We start from the raw sequence: 18,988 nt of genomic DNA, 5'->3' as shown, positions 1-18,988 counted from the left end.
TAAAGAACTGACAACAAATTTCAAAGTCTAAACACTTTCACCTCCCAATCTGACTCAGATCACAATAATACAACACGAATGACCAAGATATTAGCGTTAAAAGTTAAACTCCAAAGAAAGAGGGATTTTTTAAAGCATTTACACACTTACTTGAGATGGCAATTAAATTGCATCCAACATGAATTCCAAGCGCGATTTCAAAAGAGATGAAAAATAACATTATCAAGGAAGCAACACAAGTCATGAAGATTTTAACAAGTCATGAAGATTTTAACATAAACAGATTCTCCACAAGACCTTGTTTTTTAAAATTTTCTACAATGCTCAACCACACTGAGTTTGAGTTGAACGTGCCATATAGACTAACAACACACGATGGCCATGCTGAAAAGCATAATTTTTAACAGTAGCAGTTATTACATTCTTAACATCTACTTCCATAGGAGCAGCACTATAGCTGCTTTTCAAAATCAATTGCGTATCGACACTGAAATGGCTTCAAGCATCAGCGAGCTTCATACTGCACAACTGCACCAAAACAATGTAGCATTAATACACACTGGTACTGGTGAAAATGAATTAGGATCCGGAAGAAAAAGCACAGAGAACAAAATACTGTAAGTTGTGCTTGGATCGTAATGGCAAGAAAGTGAAGAGACGTTTCAAGGTAGTGTTTACATCCTGATTTGTAATACTGTTAATAAGATTCTTGTTCTTTTTTTTCATTTTTTTTTTTAATCAAGAACTGTTAATAAGATTCTTGTCCTTGAAACCTTGTAACGGGTAAAGTAATTATATGCATGATAAAATCATCTTAGGTTTGCAACTCGTTATTTATATTTTTGATCTTCCACCCTATCACAGTTGCTATCAGCCAAAAAACTTTGCAAACGTAACAGGCAAGTGGCAAGACTTAGTGAATAAGCGGTAGATGCAGGGTCGCCTGCTAGAATGTATATGTTTATACTAAATTCAAATCTATTGCCACAAAAGAGTAGTAGGTGCAATAAAACTCCACTTTCTCAAATAACATATTCGCCCGTGAACAACCTTCATTGGTTTAACATTAGAAAAAAATTAATGAGACTCCGATGTAGACAGCAGATTAAACAAACAAATCATATCTTATAGACTTATACCAGATTCAGCTGGAAATTCACCTAAAATGCCCAAAAAGAAAATGCTAAATCACCAATAAGATGATTAGTGCACATTTTACTATACGTACATGCAATTTAGCCGAGGGTCTATAGGAAACAACATCTCTACCGCAAAAAGGTTGAGGTAAGGTCTGCGTACATCCTACCCTCCCCAGACCCCACTTTGTGGGATTACACTGGGTTGTTGTTGTTGTACATGCAATTTTATCCAAAAATATTCTCCTGCTGCTTAAATTTTTCCTTTCCGTCTAATTTCAACCACAAATAGTCAATCATTGAATCAAGACAACTACAACACTAAAAGACACTAAACGTATTAAGGAAACTAATTTTCCGTCTAATTTCAACCACAAACATTCAATCATTATCAAGACAACTACAACACTAAAAGACACTAAACGTATTAAGGAAACTGTACGAGGCAAAGAACTTAACATTCTACTTAATTGTTGCAAGTTCCATTTTGTCTTCACCAATTAGCACGCATTACTTGATTACAAAAATACAAAACCAGAATACTTATAGCCAAAACCACAATACTGGGAGTTATCTTTAACAACAGATACCACATTAAATATTAATTTCTACAACTCGATAGAATCACATCAATTCCATCCCCTGCCAGCCCCAGTAGGCTAATTGAGAAGAGAACAACACTTGAAAATTCAAGTATCAAAATTACAGCACCTCCTGAATTTCACTTGTCCAAATTATAGTACTTTTTGAACATTCCATCTTTCTAAGAACAACCCATTTAGTCCAAACATTCCTTTTAGTCTCAATTGACTAACCTAACCGAGTTGGAATAAAACAGAATCACAAGCCTTAAGCTACTAATCTATTACAACAACAACTACAACTATGCCTCAGTCCAAACAAATTGGGGTATGCTACTAATGTATTCTTAACAAAAAGTCCCTATTGGAACTAAACCACTATAATATCAAAAGGGGCAGTCTCCTACAATAACAAAAGGGCTTTCTATTTACCTCGACTAATTCCACGGAACGGGCACTAGCTAATTCTATCCACCAAGACTCGGACAAATTGAAAGAAAACACTTAGCATTTGTACGAGATTTAAACCTGAGACCTGATAATTCTCAACCCACCTCATTGACTGCTAGGTCACACCCTTGGATGGGGTGCTCAAAAAGGGTTGTTTCCTACCATCCAAACATAGCTATCTAAGGTCAACTTGCTCGAACCTCGAATCAACTGATTTTCCTATAACGTGATGTCTAAACAAGCTTACCCGAATCCCTAAATCAAGAAAATTGTTTTAATTCATAACCTAGTATCTAACCAAAGCTTCCAAGAATACCAGAATCCTGCTCAAAAGGATATAGCTATCTAGGTTGACTTGCTCGATTCGTTTAATCAACTGATTTTCCTATAACTTGATTTCCTAACAAACTTACCCAAAACCAGTGGCGGAGCCACATGCATCCAAGGGGTGCTTCGCCGAAAAATTACACTGTGTAAATAAGTAAAAAGAATTTTTTATGTATATATACTATGTGTTGAACCCCCTTAATTTGGTCGTATGTTTACTTCTTTTATATTTTGACACCCCCTTAATAAAAATCCTAGTTCCGCCACTGCCCAAAAACCTAAATCAAGTAAATTTTTTTTTTCCACAACCTAGTGCCTTCCCAAAACTTCCATATTTACCAAAATCAAGCAAACATTAACACATAAAACTCAAAAAAAAACATATATATATTAAAAGTGAAACAAAGCATTAAAAGAAAATTAATTACTTCTGCGAGTACGCTTCTTGTAAAGAATACGATAACCACATTCACGGCACTGTATCACATCACCAGGCTTCAGGGTATTTTCTTGCCCACAATCTGCAAAATACAATTAATCAAATCGTCAAACCAAAAGCAATTACACGACCAAATACGAAAACAGGTATGCTTAAGTACCTCCACAGATGTAACTGACAGGTTCAACAGGTTGAGAATCCATTGATAATAAACCCTTTTGTGTTGACTTGGGAAGGGGTAAAATACAAGGGGTTTAGACTTTGGAGGGTTTACAAGGGTATATATATAGAGAAGATTTTGTATGAGAATATTAGTAGAACTTATTGGGCTGGGCCGAGTTATGATCTTTCAAACATTTTTTTGTGCGGATTGTCCTTAAAGGGCACTGGTCTTTAATTTTTGTCCCTCAAATTGCTGGTCTTTAATTTTTGTAATTTGCCTAATATCATGAGGTTTGGGGTTCGAACTCCAGCTCAGTCAAAAAAAAATCCCAGGTGGAGTTTTATAGCAAACTTAGGCCTATTCGGGCTAAAGTTAGGTGCGAATCCAAGTTCTACCTGGCAATTTTTTTTAAAATTTTGACTGAGCGGGGTTTGAACTTGGAACCTAGGAGTTTTATGCGAAGGGCAAAAATTAAAGACCAGAAATTTGAGGGGAAAAAATAAAGACCACCCCCGAATAAGGGCAATCGTGCAAATTGCTGGTGAAGAGAAGCGAGGGGTCCGACCCTAGCTCATGACCCCTAAGCACTTCACTCGATTGGTAAAAAAGGCGCGGCTAGCCACTTTTTTATATGATTTTTAATGCTTAGCCACGTCTGAGACATGGTGGAACTATGTGCAATTTAGTGGCGCTCCAGCACGCGTTAAACCCGACGTAGACTAGGTGTAGTTATATAAGAAATATATAAAATTTGCGTATAAATGTTACAAAAGCACTCTAGAAACCAATAAGATAGTTGGGGGCTTTGGTTTCCAGGTGGAACTTAAAGGCTTGGGCAGCAAGGGACCTGTGTTCGAACCTGCTGCTAATTGAAAATTTGTAGATTTTCAGTTTAAAAAAAAAGTGAAACTCTTATATAATAATCGAAGTTCGAAATTCTTGTATGTGAAACTTCAGCACATCCGAACTTCTATAAGAGAAACTTTGGTACACCGTGCCAGAGTATCCAAATGTGAATTGTAAATGTTTTTTTTTTTAATTTGGTTTGATTTTTTGTTTTCGGTCTGGCTTCATGTCTTAAAAATATAATCAATAAAAAAATCAACGAGCATTAAATAATACTTACATTTTGTAAAAATAAGACGTGCATGTTTATTCTTGTTGGCTTGTTGCATTTGCTCGTTAATGATTTTTCACACAATCCATGCAATCTGACTTATTATAGCATGTTACTTGTTGTCAATAGCTTCACATATTATGGGTAGTTAATCTTGTACACCAATGTTTATACTGTCTTGACAATGTCATCATAAGAAAATATCAAAAAATCTGTTCAAAGTAAGAGAAGGATGGTTACTTCTAATTATAGACGGTCTAACAATCTAAAAATAATTTAAGTGTTCAGAAGTTAATTAAATACTAAAAAATAAGATAGGTAATCAGCTACAACAGATTAAATTATGCTCATTTATAAATTAAATCGTCAATGTTATTAATCTTTTGCTGATAGAAATAGAAAATCTTTCCTTTAATTTCACTGCCTATACAGGAAAGTCCTTATTCAACATACATAACAAAAAAATTAATAAAAGCTGATCACAGTGCTCATTCACCCCTGTTGGAAATATGGTGGTGAAGAGTAGTGTCAAAAGTAATTCTCTAAGAGCTAAACTCATTACATGACATTAAAATACAGGCATGTGAATGATATTAAGCTCACAAAAAACAAAACAAAAAGAGAGAAGAAGAATACAAGGCAAAAATTTAAGAAAAAAAGAAGAAGAAATGGAATAAAAAAACACCCTTCTCTCTTTATGCATGACCTTGGCACTTGCTGCAGTTTTAAGCTATGTTGCTCGAATCCTCCAAAAACGTTACTGTATTCATATCGGATGCTTCAAAAATACATAACTTTCAAAGAATCCAACACACACGACTAACAATAATTTTTAAGAGTTTGAGCAACATGTATGTTTTAAGACACTGGCGTTAGTGCTTTTATTTTTTCTTGGAAACAAATCTATAGGCAGCTTTTGTAAGGCCATAGCCTAGTACTAATAAGCTAAGATAGAGCAGACTCCGGCTCCGAGGTACCTGTCTCTTTCAAGTTTTTTATCAAGAGAAGATGAAATAACTGATACATAAGCTTCTTCTTCATTGATGGTGTCCAATTTTTTAGAAAGTGGACATGATTTGGGCATAGAGATAAGCTTTTGTGGAGCAACTTCTGTTGAGAATCTCATGTTAAGAATTTTAGCCATTGTAATGTTGCAGCTAGTTTGTTGAGAAAACAAGAGAGAAAGAGAGGAAATGGTTTAAAATTGATGAGGGGAAAGAAAAGGTAGTATGATAAGAAGTTGGAGAAAGTTGTGATGGCCCTTATCAACGTATTGCATTTATAGAAAAAATGAGAAGTGTTTGTTACGGAATATGGGTGGTTAACTAACACATAATCACATAAATAAAATAGAAAAAAAAAAAGAAAGGGAAATAGTATAAGGATTTAACTGAGGGCTATTTATTTGGAGGGCTATTTAGTTGGAGGGGTTGGGTTCACGTGAAATAGTTTGTTATAGTTTTACAAGATTACTTCAATACATATGCATGCACCTAAGTGTCTTATGGTGCAATAATTATGGGGTGCATCTTTATAAGTGAAATCAACGGTTCAAACTGCATGCTAGCTGATCTTGTTAATTTTTCTTTCTTTTTCTAGAAATTGAGCCTGGGGGTACATTTTTCTTTTTCCTTCTTTCTTTGTTTGGTCTATTCTTTGAAAATCCCAAATTTGACGGATTGAAGTCCTTATTCTACTAGCAGTGGTACAGATCAAGAAGGAAATTGTAGAGATATTGACCCTTCTTAGAGATAATAGGAAAGCTTATAGGTGCCGAGGATACATACACAAACTTTGTAATTTGATGCTAATGTTTTCTTCTTGAGGCCTTTCTCCTATGTGCGCCCTTCCTGGTAAAGTGGTATGGGGGCTAGGTGCTCTTTAGGTTGTACTTTTGTTTTATTTGTTATGGTAAGTTTTCACAGCTTACCAAAAAAAAAAGTCCCTCCTCTACTTTTATCGCTATAAATTAAATTAAATGTCTATATTAAAACTAGTAGCAACGGACGATGTAGTAGAAAGTCAATTGGCTCAACTAACCCCAACATTTTCAGGTTTCGATATGGAGTAAGATATATATGTTAAAAATCACTAAATTGTAAGAAAATAATTAATTTTGAACCTATAATTTCAAAAGTGTAATGACTTAATGATAATAACCTAAAGGTTAAACCCTCCAAATGTAAACTCTAAATTCGCCTCTTCATAATAGGGCCCTCATCCTCTTGAAATCCTGAATCCTCTGAATTTAACGAGGTACGAACAATCATATTCTATTGAACAGAAGCAGAAAGAGTCTTTTACGATGAAGAGAAGAAAAAATTCAAGAGATCCTCAATTACAATCTCTTTTATCCCAAGTGTTACCCAAATTAAACCTAAAGGGTCAATCGACCTTAAAATAGGGGAAACATAATATAACTCAAAATTGCAGCTATGATATCACACAAACACACTCATCGCTATGATATCACACAAACACACTCAGATACCGCTGACCTCATAACTTATACCAAAATCGCGCTCTGACATTAGCCTTAACCTCCCTTCCAACATAGATCCACATTTTTCTCTAATTTTCTGGTCGTACCATGAGCTTTTTAGGGTTAAATTGCATTTTGGATCCAATTGAAGACACAAGGTCAACATACTTTGTATGTAGCGAGCTCTTTACCCCCTTAATGATTTATTATAATAAATTAGTCGGTTCAATTAAGCTCGAATAATAATGTTTAGGAAAAACAATTATAGGAAAGCATATTGTTATATCGTCACCAATACGTTATTGCCTTTTAACATAAAATGCCAAACTACACAACCGTCCTCTACTTTTTGCATTAATTGCATGAAAATGCCTTGTTTGGTGGAAATTGACTAAACAGCTAAAACTCCACACAAGGGGGACCAAAAATCTTGACAAGATTTGATCAACTTCAAACATTTTTCTGACCTTTCTTCAGCTTTGATGATATATTTGAACTTTTCATTGGTAAATTTCCATTTAAAGACGAAAAGGTAAGCTTACAAAAGGATTTAATTAACAGAAAGAATGTGTTAAATAACCAGATTATGTTCATTAATATTGTAGTAGGCAAAATATTGCAGGAATTATGAGGATGTTATTGCCATATTTGTGACGAGCCCAGCACCTATCCAGGGCAGTCCTAGGGATGGCAAACAGGGAGGGGTAGATTGAGCCTTTTAACCCCCCAAAAATTCAACTATTTTTTAAGTTTTAAACCCGCCCCACCCTACTTAATTATTTTTCATTTACTCCAAAACTAACTAGTTTAGCATTTTATTAATGATTTTGTTAAGATGGAGTTGTGTCACACCGGAGATTTGACCAACTTAGAAAATCTAAAAATGTAGGGAATTATTCCAATCCTTTTGTAAGATGGAGGTTTTTTCTTTCAATGTTGTCAATTCCCAGAATACTAATGTATCCTCATGTTAAAAACGGACCGTATTTTAAAATCCCCTTATTTCAAAACGTGTTTGGAATTTGGGAAAACTTCCTTGATGAAAGTTGTCTTTGAAATACCTTTCCACTTTATTATGCCACATCTTTGCTACTATTTTTACGAAGAGACGCGGTCGTACTCCTTTCGAATACGGACCGTATTTCAAAATACGGCCGATTTCAAAATACGCTTACTCTGTGGCGTAGAATTTTCCAGAACAGTATATATATTATTAAATCATTATTTTTCATTCCTTGCGGTAGAAACGACCTCTACCCTCTCCCCATCATCAAAACACCAAGGGTACATAAAGTCAATTCTAATACATATCCTTGTAATCTAAACAAGAAATCATCATTCCTAAAACTAGTTTTCAAGAAAACCCATGTCAATTTTCAAGATTTTGGAAATTTTTTCAAAGTTCAAGTCTTTAATTCAAGTTTTGGACACTTTCTTTACGTGTGGGAACATCATTGTTCTTCCCCACGTATAATCCTATAAAAATCAAAACCATGCTCATGACAACCCTAGGTCCATCCATGATTATATTATGTATGAATTGTTATAATTTCATCATTGAGTTCTTAATATTTCTTTATGATTATTGTAATCCATAAAACCCATATCTTGTATTCCATGGGTTCTTGCAGGAATAAAAATGCTTATTTCATGAATATCCTACATGTACAAGATTTCTGCAATGTATTTTATAACTATGTTCATACCATGACTCAAGATACATACATGAAATACAAGTTATTTCATGAAACCATGTTTACAAGTTATTTCTGAAACCATGTTTACAAGTTATTTTCAAATCATGATTACAAGACAAGTACAAGTTAATTCACGAAAATCATTTAGCCAACTATATTATGTTCATGTTTTTGGGAGTTGCACGAATTACCGAGAAGGCTCGGATAGCACGAAACTACGTACATGGACAAGGATCGCTCCGCCCGGTTAGGGGACAATACCTTAATTTTACCGAATGGATCCATCGGACGATACCATCTTATACCCTTATGAGGGCTCGATCGCGGTGAGGACCGCATTCCACGTACCCACGGATATCACATGTCGGCCACGAAATTTCCCTACTTATCATGTTTTACTTATGTTATATATATACATGTACTCATGCTCATATCATGTCCGGGTTTTCGGTGCGCCCGGTTCTTATCTTTATTAATTTATTTTATTCGCATAAATTCAATGTCATAATTTAGATATACATGTTTTATTTATGTGAAATCTTTATTTTAAAATGCATTTAAAGGTATCCAAATACTTCACGATTTTTCATAGAAGTAATGTTAGACATGCAAGGTGTTTAGCCATCTATCAATTTCGCACATTTAAATAAGATTTCGTTAAATTATTATGACATCTCATGTTTTATAAAAGCTCATCACGTTCATGCTATATTTCCGCTCATGTATGCCTCATGAATTCGGCAAGCCATGTGGTTCGCTCGGTCACATGCCACACCAAACAACCCTTAGTTGGGCGTGACGGGAGTGGACACCTAAAAAGTTTATTCCTATCCTTAATCTTTTCTTTCAATGTTGTCAATTCCCAGAATACTAAAGTATCCTCATGTATACAGTTATCCAATAATTTCCTTTTTCTAACTACTTTAGCCATTTCTGCTACTGTCGTACTCGGGAAAGCTTACTTTGTGGCAGAGTATTTATTAAAGGGTACATAATCCAGGAATAATGCAGAAATTTTGTATTTTAACTCACTTTCTTTACGTAAAAATCAAAACAAGAGAAGTATCTGCAGTATTTTGTACCAAAAGAATGATTAGTATTACAAATTCGAGACTCAGGCTTTTGGACCTGATGTATCTAAGGATGAAAGTGATCAATCCACTCTGCGATAGATCATTATACTTTTTTTACCAACTATTAGTAATGAAGAGACTAGTTATGCATGGATTAATTATATAAGGATTAGTTATGCTATTTAGTTATTCATGCATTAGTTGTTCTATCTTCTCTACCCGCATAAAACAATGCATAAATTTGACTCATAATTTAGATATACATGTTTTATTTATGTGAAATTATAAAATGATTACCAAATACTAATTTTTATAAAAGTAACTAAAAAGCTATCAAACATGATACATTAACTATGCTAATTTTAATACATTAATAACTTCCTTTCTAACCACACCAAACAACCCTTAGTTGTTGGACTCTTCCTTAATGCCAAGAGTTACAACCATGTTTGTCCTTTCAAATGAATTAAGGTACACACACTAGTCGATCAAGACAGTCTCTGATTTTGTACCAGCAGTGTCATGACTCCGCATCTTTCAGTAGATCTATTTATTAGTAGTCCAAATCTCCTCAACAAGGACAGCTCCTTTTTGGGTAATAGTATTAGTCCTAATACATATATAGTCAGATCTCTCTATAACAATCATCATCTATAACAATATTTTACTGCTAACAATGAAGGTTTTTTGGAACCGATTTTTCATGTTATGCTATATATTATATATTCTCTATAACATTTTGTTATAAAGAACAAAAAAATATCCGAACAAACAATGCCGGACATCCACATGAAAAATTAGGGGGCATTGGGATATGCTGGCTTCGAGTGTATTTTTCAGATGCATGCTAGTTTCCGCATAAGAGCTTTACAATCGCAATAAATGGCAATTCATTTTGCCACATCACTGACTATTGCATGTTCATGTTTCATTAATTGTATTTTGTGTTCCATTTGAAAAAGGTAAGAGGACTTGACCTCTCAGAGAGGCAAGCCTCTTTTTGCATTAGCGACAATGCCAATGATCATAAAACCAAACTACAAGTGGGGATGCATAGTATGGTGGTAATTAAAATGAGTATTTCGATCGATGCTGACAATACATGTCAAAGCCAGTGGCACAAGAAGTGACACCTTGATACAATGGCCGTTTGGTTCATTGGATTAGGTGCATTATGACGGTATAAGGAGGTATTAGCTACAATCAATATTATTCTTACATGAAAATCTTGACATAACATATTGCATATAGAAGATGAAATTGAATATCCAGGTTATAATCATCGTGGATAACTTAGTTTTGAACCAAACAACCCTTTTAATTTCGTAGACCATCTTTTTTTTAGGGATCAGATTGGAATGTTTTATACCATCATTCATGAACTTGTAAGATTTTCATAGGATGGGTAATGTCCATTCTGCTATTTAAGCTATTTAATTTTTTAAAAAGTAATTAACTTGTACTTAATATTGAAAAACTTCGGACAAACAAAATTAATCGTAATTTCAAAGTAGGAATATAAGTTCACTTATGAAAAATCACCATACGTCATCAATTATTCAAGAAGCCAAGAGACCAAAACCAAATAGAAACCATCACAACACAAATCAAACTAAAGATGATGAAGATTATACATCTAAGAAATGCAAACAGTACATAAAAGAAAATAGCTATCCAAATCGAAAAAGGGAACCAAATGTAACTTCGTATTTGAATATCTCTGAAGTTTGAACTGCACAAGCATATCAACTATACACGGTATGTCTGAAGTTTATAACTTCAGATCTGGATTCTCTAATTCAGCCAAAGTCCTGATGTTGATCTTGAAGCGGCTAAAAATTAAATGATTTATATTTTTGGCTATGCCATAAATAGCAATTCTCCAAGGGGTGTCTGTGCACTTGCCCCACTGAATTTTATCCATTATAAGAACAAGGTCACAAACTAGAGTATATCATTTGCCACATTAAAGTGACTGAACCATAATGGTAACATTACAAAACTGTGTTTTCTCACTTTAAGATAACTGAAATTTATATGCATTGCTTTTAAAATACAAATCATTAAAAGGTCAATTTTCGGCTCAGAAAATACAAATGACAAAAGAATCTAGCGTGTTATTTACTATCTATATTTTATAAAACAATGACAACTAAAATTTTGAATGAAACAAAAAAGAAGAAACACGATAACCCCACGCCAAAAATTTGACTTTCTGGTCACTTGTATATCTCGAGCAATTCACACTTAGTTCAATTACTTTAGCGTGACAAAAAGTAGTTAAGTAACTTCACTATTATACATGGTGAATTTAGTGTAAAACATTAAAACCAACCCAAGAGAAAAAAGAAAAATAGATTCAAGTAGCATTGTTCTCTGCTACTGGAAATTATATGGATAGAAAAGTAAAACAAGTAAACATTTTATACACTTCCTCTTGTTAACCAATATATTCCACCACTATGCATATAGTATGTACTAAAGATAATTTGAGACTTACGCAGAAAGCTACAAATTGTGTTTGGTACTTGTGAAGTGCTACTATGTTCGTCCTAGTCACCAAAAATCTAAAATTTCCATTTAGGGTGTGTTCGGTATGAAGGAAAACATTTTCCGGAAAATATTTTCCAATTTTCTTATGTTCGTTTAATCAAAATTATTAGAAAATATTTTCTTTAGGAAAACAAGTTTCTTAAAAATAAGAAATGACTTCTCTAATCAAAGTAAGGAAAACAAGTCCACAATTGAAATTTCACCAACCACCCTACCACCACCAAACCCACCCCCAACCACCAAACCCCAACAACTCCCCCAACCACACGCCTCCACCACCCCCAACCCCTCTACCACGCACCCCCTCCCCTCCACCCCCATCCAATTTTTTTTTTAAAAGTTTTCTACACCACCCATCCCCCCAACAATTTTTTTCTTCTTAAAAGAAAGTTTTAAAAAGTTTTTTTGTTTTAATTTTGGTTTTCTACAACTCCCCACCCCACCCACCTCCCCCTCCAAAAAAAATTAATTTTTTTTAAAAAAAAAGAAAAGTTTTTTTTTAAATTTTGTTTTGAAAAAAAAAAAATTAATTTTTTTAAAAGAAAAAGTTTTTTTTTTTTTTTTTTTTGACACCCCCTCCCCAACACCCCACCATCCCCTCCAAAAAAAATATTTTTTTTAATAAAGCTTTCAAAAAAAATTCTTTTTTGATTTTCCACACCCACCCCCGGCCCCGCCCCTTACCCCCTCCCGAATTTCTACTTCATGTTTAATTTTACCTTTATAAAAAATTTATGAAAATGAAAAGTTTGTGTGGTTAAATTTGGTGTGGGGTGGGTGGTGGTGAGGGATATATAGTAGGTTGTCGTGGGGGTGGATAAGAATTTTTTTTTCATTTTTTATAAAATAAAATAAAATATATGAAATAGAATATTTGGGAGGGGGTGGTTGGATAGGTGTGGGGTGGGGTTGGGTTGGGGTGGGTGGTGGTGTGGGTGAAGATGAAGTGTGTTGGAGGGTGGTGGTTGGGTGGGGAGTGGTGGTGTAGGGTAGGGGTGGGTGAAGATGAAGTGCATGGGAGCGTGGTGGTTGGGTGGGGGTGGGTGGTGGAGGGTGGGTGCTTGGGGTGGGTGGTGGGATTGGGGTGGGGTTGGTGGGGCATGGGTGATATTTTTTTAAAAATATTTTCTACTAAATAACCGAACATGAGAAAATAAGTAAAAAATTAACTTATTTTTCACTACCCAACTGAACATGAGAAAAGAAATAGAAATTCACGTATTTTCCAAGAACACATTTTTCTAAAAACATTTTTCGTGGAAAATATTTTCCTCCATACCGAACACACCCTTAATCTGTAAATAGCAACTTAAAGAGCTTTATATACTACTCTAATAATGGAGAAATGACAAAAATGGTCCCTTATGTTTGAGGGTAAATTAAAATAGCCCCTTAAGTATGCGCCAAACAGTTTTGGTCCTTTAAGATTACCAAAGGTTAACATTTTTAGGCTCCAACATAACAATTATCAAGCGATGTACAGTCACAGGAAAGCTCCTTTTGTGTATCAGGAAAAGATCCTGCAGGAAAGCAAACTATAGAAACATTAAAAAAAAAAATGGATTAATCGTGATCTTTTTTAATAGGTCTTGTCTAAAATATCTAATTATTTACATTATAATATGAATACGATGAGGATCATATACAATTGTCTAACTAATGTACATTACATCCGGGGCCCGAGCCAAGTGATGGCCAGGGTGTTCACCCGAACCACCTTCAGCTAAAAATTACCATGTATACACAAGGTTAAAATTATTTTTATGTATAAATAGTAGATGTTGAACCCCCTTGACTTTCTCATTTCTTAATCTTTTATATTTTTGAACTCCCTAGTGAAAAATCCTGGCTCCGCCACTGGTTACATCAACTGATGGAGTGAAAAATATGATATTCAGCATAAAGTTAACTCTGTACCAATCACTAATATCTACCCCTCCTTATTTATAATTGGAAAGATGCCAAAATAAACTACTATGCAACTTTCCTAGCTAATTACGTTTAACTCTCTTCAATCATGTCAAATCTCTACAAAGACAGAAATTAAAGAATATTGAGAATCAACAAAGGCATATGTGGAGCAGATGATATTCTGGTAGCCTGTGCTATTTAATATTCCGTGCGTCCCAATAAATGTTTAGTTTGACTAGGCATAAAGTTTAAGAAATAAAATGAAACTTTTGAATCTTGCAGTACTCCCTCCTGATTAAAAAGAGTGTTCACTTGGCCTTTTTTTCTTGAGTCAAAAAAATTATCCACTAATCAAATTAAGAAAGAATTAACCTTATTTTTTCAAATTTGCCCCTATTAAGTGTTGTGTGATCAAATCCCAAAACATATTTAATTAGGAACAATTTAGTCAAATTACTTTTTTTGTCTAGGAGTTAGTATTTTCTTAGGTGGTGTGTAAATGGCTAAGTGGACACTTTTTGATCCGGAGGGAGTAGCAAATTAAAGAGGTGTGATGTACTAAAATGTCGTTTGAATCTTATGTTATAAACTTGCCACGTAGAAAGTTTGAATTGTCAACTTACTAAATATAGAAAGAGACACTCATTTTTAAACATACCAAAAAGGAAGTAAGACACTTAAATTGGACGGAGAAGTAGTTTATGTTCATACACCATTCCAAAATTCTAGCCTGCATACAGTCTCAAGGTGGCGTTGCTTCAAGATTTTCAAGAAAACTTTGAAACAGTTTTTTATTTTGGCAATAACTGATTTTCATTCAAATATTAACAGAAAAGCTTTTCATTAATGCAAACACTGAATCGAACTTGTTTAGTTTTTGCAAAACCTGTGATTTCTCAACAATGCACTAGTACCACCCTCAACCTGTGCTTGTGGAATTCAAGGTTGTATGTGGAACATCTTCAACAAAAAAGACTATTTCAATTCCTAATGGGATTAAACGGAGCTGTATAATGAAGCCAGGAGTTCGTCAAGGCTTATACAATGTAATTCAGGATGAAGTTCAAAGGACAGTTTCTGGGAACTATCAGGCATCAGATGTTAATGGGAGATTTTTTTTTTTATAATCGTGGTGATTGGGCCAGCTTGCAAGCACCTCGATTAATTCCATAGGGGTACACGTATTGATAACTCTATCTACCGAGACTTGGTGAGATGAGAAGGATCACCTAGTGTTTTTGCCTCCGCAGGGATTTGAACCTGAGACCTCATAGTTCTCAACCACTTTGTTGACCATTAGGCCACACCTTTTGCTCCGGAAACTTTAGCATGCTTCATGAGTGCCCTAAACTAGTGGCTTGCAATAAAAGGTGCATGAAAAGGGAAGTGTTTCCACTTCTCTATCTGAGAGCTCGAGGCGGTGGGAAAGGAGAATTAACAAGATAGGATGCTCTGTCCCACCTAACAAGAGTAGGAAGATAACAACTTTGAATATCCAGCAATAACACCACTTACTGTAGAATGGCTGAATGAAAAGCATTTACACAAATGAGAGGGTTAGTTCAAGAAATTCGACTCTAGACTTATTTGATCCTGAGGTGCACTCTACTCCTTTTCTACCAGATAATTTGAAGTTGTTCTTTTTATTTTCCCTTTATGTCAGTACATCATTAGAAGTTAAGAAATAATAAGAACTAAGATAAGGAAGAACAACACATCTGTTCACATTATTCATATCCTGATGGGATAAAGTAGGAACTTTGAGCAGTAATTTCACAGACCAAAGAGAAGCTGCAGAAGAATCACATAGACAATACTGAGACGACTGCTCGGCTAGGCAGAATGGAGGACCCCTTATGGATTATGAAGCACATGAATATGTCTATTCTACTCCATATTTCTTTCTAAATTCTACTATTAACTCATAGATCTTATGACGGTCAGGTAGAGACTTAGACACACTCTCCCTCTGCATGCATCTCTTACCCCAAGCGACGAGCTTCGGGCACTCAGCCTCTATGCTGAAGTTGCCAAAGGTCTCATAGACATAAAACCAGCTGTAGAATCCAATCGTAGCGATATCCACAAAACCGAAGCTTTCCCCTCCAAAGTAAGGCTTGTCACCCAATGCTTCCAGCTCCAGTAACTTGAGTGAATCTATGAAGTCCTTCTTACCTCCCAACAACTCTCCTCTTTTGGTAGTCCATAAACTTCTCCCGAATTCATACAACTGCAATTTCAAGATTTCCCATAGAAAGCTAACAGTTATGTTCACATATAAGAATATTGTTGGGTTTTGGTGTAAATGGGAAATAGAGGTTTTTTTTCATGCTTTTTTCTTCGGAAAGCCATATGCCTTTCTCGTAAAGGCACCACTATTTTCCGAAAAGACAACAGATAGACCTATTCGGTGGCTATAAATTCAGAGGCCTTGTATCCCGTTTTGTACAACGAGACAACAAAACACACTCAAAAAGTTCATCTTCTTCTTCCCCTCTTCTGTGCATCTTTCTTAAAAGTAAAAGTAAGTGTTAGTGTGATTTGCTAAAGTTCATTGAGTTCGATGAAATTCTCCAATTTCGATTGACAGTGTTGCAGAATAGTGTTCCATTCTATCCTGGGAGGAATTAACCCAAACCTTGGGCAATTGTGAGGGGATTAAATTCCTTAACGAAACACAGTTTTCTGTTGGGCTCGGAACTTATTTATTCTAATGTCTTTTTCTGTTTCCAGTTGCGAATTTTTGAACACAGAGATAACAAATATCAATCAACTACCAAATATTTGTTTCTTTTAAGACGTGGTTGAGAGATTTCAAGATTTACCTTCTTGCCAGTGTAGTCAGCCCAGAACCTAGCTTGTGATCTCTCATAAGGATCAGAAGGTAACAACGGAGCTCTGTCCTTCCATACCTCATCGATGTACTCGACTGCAACGAGAGATTCACAAACAGGTTTTCCGTTGTGAATCAAAACAGGGATTTTCCTGTGGATAGGATTCATCTTTTGAAGCAAAGGACTTTTGTTACCGCTTAACATGTCTTCTTCTTCTTTGTACTTGTATTCGATCCCCTTTTCAGCTAGCGCAACCTTGACCCTCGTGGCAAAATAGCTAGGCCAGAAGCCTAATAAAATCACCTCATCATTCTCCATTTCTTTGCTGTGAGAAACCTCTAGTTCTGAAAATAGTTTAACTTAAATGGCATATATAGTTGAGGTCCAATCAGTAGATAGGGGCGGTTGTAGCTTTAAGTTACGCCCTGTATATGTATTAAACACCATTAAATATGAACAAAAATCAAAATTAAGATTCCAGCTACTACTATTGTCGTACTACTCAGAACTCATAAAGTTTAAATTCTGAATTCACCTCGTAAGTAGCTTGGGTCCCACTACACAGTTGATTTCTTGTATTTCCGGACTTTTTTATTCAAGATTTTAATAAGTCACGACATGTAGCTCATTACTTTAATTCAAACAGTCAAAGTCAAATTATAAAAACATTAAATGTCTTAATCAGGATCCTTTTAAATGGATCTTGTCCTAAAACATGTTCTTATTTACACGGTAAGGATCATATTGTATGAAAAATTGACAATAAGAATTTGATAATAAACTGTTTGTCATTTTATTATCTCAAGCAAGTACCACTAGAACTGAGGTTCACATCATGCTCATCTTTTTGAATTATTGTTATTATTACAGGTGGTCTACATAAATAAGCATACACGCAACTAAGCCTGTCAACCGGTCCGGTTTGACCAGTTCAAATCGGTAACCGGACCGGTTAAATCAGAAATGGAACCAGTGGACCGGTTAATCGGTTCACGGTTGACGTTAGATTTTTTACCGGTCCGATTTGCATTTTTGGGACCGGTTAACCGGTAAATCGGAACCGGCCGGTTTTAACCGGTTAACCGTCAATTTTTTTTAATTATTTTTTTAAAATTAGAGCCATTGCTGACTGGGCTGGACCGTTGGCCAACTGTCCATTTTGTAAAAATGGCCATTGCCAACGGCTCCAAACTCCCGTTTTGGCCCCCTAACCCCCCCAAACTTTTTTTTTTAAATACTTTAACCCATCCCCCACTCCTATATAAATCCCTCTCTATTTTCAATTTTAATCCACACCAATTCACTCTTCTCTTTCTCTCAATTTCTCTCAATTATAGCTACTTTGCAACAATTAGCCACTTTAAATTTCTCTCAATTAAATATTATAAAGTTTTATTCTAGTTTCAATTATTAATTGTGCAATTATAAAAAAATTATTGGTGGAGTTTGTGATTTTGCAACAATCCGAAGTAGCTCCAAAGCTTTGGTGGATTTGCAATTCTAGCCGCCTTCACTTTGTTGGAAATTAGTCTGGCAATTTGGTACCTTCGTTCGAACTCTATCTTTATTTTCCGCTATTTAATTTACGTGATTTAATTTGTTGCAATTTATTTTCTTGTGATTTATTTGAGTGTGATTTAAATTAATTCTATTTAATAATGGCGAAGAGGTTTAGACGTGGTGCCGGTAGTAGTGGTATTGTTAGGGGTGGGTTTAATGAGGAAACATTTGTGAACGAAACACCTAATTTAGATATTGATATTGGTGGAAATAATCCACTTTTTGATCATGAGGTAATGCAACAACATTATACCGGCACTTTTAATGAAATTGATGATGATGATGATGATGATGAAACATAAGCCTCCGAAAATCCCATAGGAGATACAGGTCCTGCACAATCAGATACATAAGACAAACCGCCAAAAACTTGTAAGCCAACCGCTAAAATTTGAAAATTTATGACTAAGGATAAGGAAAGAGAAACAGCTACATGTAATTTATGTAAACAAGTATTTGTTTTTAGGCAACAAAGTAGTAAGGATGGTGAAACGGGTACACTAACGGGTCATATGAGAGGTAAACATAAGGATATTTGGGGAGAGAAAACGGGTTCAAATGTGGGGGTATTCACATGACAATAGATCCACGGAACGGTAAAATTTTTAGCTATGACAAGAAAAAAGAGCGTGTAGAAATAGCTAAAATGGTTGCTTTTGATGCTC

The 18,988-nt window shown here is 35.0% G+C and overlaps 2 protein-coding genes across 2 annotated transcripts; both read right to left on the bottom strand.

Annotated features, from left to right (window-relative positions):
- Positions 1-257: 257 nt before the first annotated feature.
- On the bottom strand, positions 258-3,208 carry LOC132053291 (DNA-directed RNA polymerases II, IV and V subunit 12). Its single transcript, XM_059445252.1, has 3 exons — positions 3,094-3,208; positions 2,923-3,015; positions 258-528 (listed from the first exon to the last, which is right to left on the bottom strand). The coding sequence occupies exons 1-3, from the start codon at positions 3,134-3,136 to the stop codon at positions 506-508; spliced, it is 159 nt and encodes a 52-aa protein (XP_059301235.1). The 5' UTR covers positions 3,137-3,208; the 3' UTR covers positions 258-505.
- Positions 3,209-15,629: 12,421 nt separating this feature from the next.
- On the bottom strand, positions 15,630-17,177 carry LOC132053290 (probable glutathione S-transferase). Its single transcript, XM_059445250.1, has 2 exons — positions 16,755-17,177; positions 15,630-16,159 (listed from the first exon to the last, which is right to left on the bottom strand). The coding sequence occupies exons 1-2, from the start codon at positions 17,079-17,081 to the stop codon at positions 15,812-15,814; spliced, it is 675 nt and encodes a 224-aa protein (XP_059301233.1). The 5' UTR covers positions 17,082-17,177; the 3' UTR covers positions 15,630-15,811.
- Positions 17,178-18,988: the final 1,811 nt, after the last annotated feature.

The sequence above is a fragment of the Lycium ferocissimum genome, chromosome 4 (genome assembly GCF_029784015.1).
Source record: "Lycium ferocissimum isolate CSIRO_LF1 chromosome 4, AGI_CSIRO_Lferr_CH_V1, whole genome shotgun sequence".
Lineage (NCBI taxonomy): Eukaryota > Viridiplantae > Streptophyta > Magnoliopsida > Solanales > Solanaceae > Lycium > Lycium ferocissimum.
This window is presented reverse-complemented; position numbering and strand designations above follow the sequence as displayed.

Coding starts and splice junctions, on each gene's coding strand:
- LOC132053291 (XM_059445252.1), bottom strand. CDS start 3,136: ATGGATTCTCAACCTGTTGAACCTGTCAGTTACATCTGTGGAG. Junction 3,016..3,093: donor TGTCAGTTACATCTGTGGAG/GTACTTAAGCAT, acceptor TGTATTTTGCAG/ATTGTGGGCAAGAAAATACC. Junction 529..2,922: donor CAAGAAGCGTACTCGCAGAA/GTAATTAATTTT, acceptor GTTTTGGTGCAG/TTGTGCAGTATGAAGCTCGC.
- LOC132053290 (XM_059445250.1), bottom strand. CDS start 17,081: ATGGAGAATGATGAGGTGATTTTATTAGGCTTCTGGCCTAGCTATTTT. Junction 16,160..16,754: donor CTGACTACACTGGCAAGAAG/GTAAATCTTGAA, acceptor TTGAAATTGCAG/TTGTATGAATTCGGGAGAAG.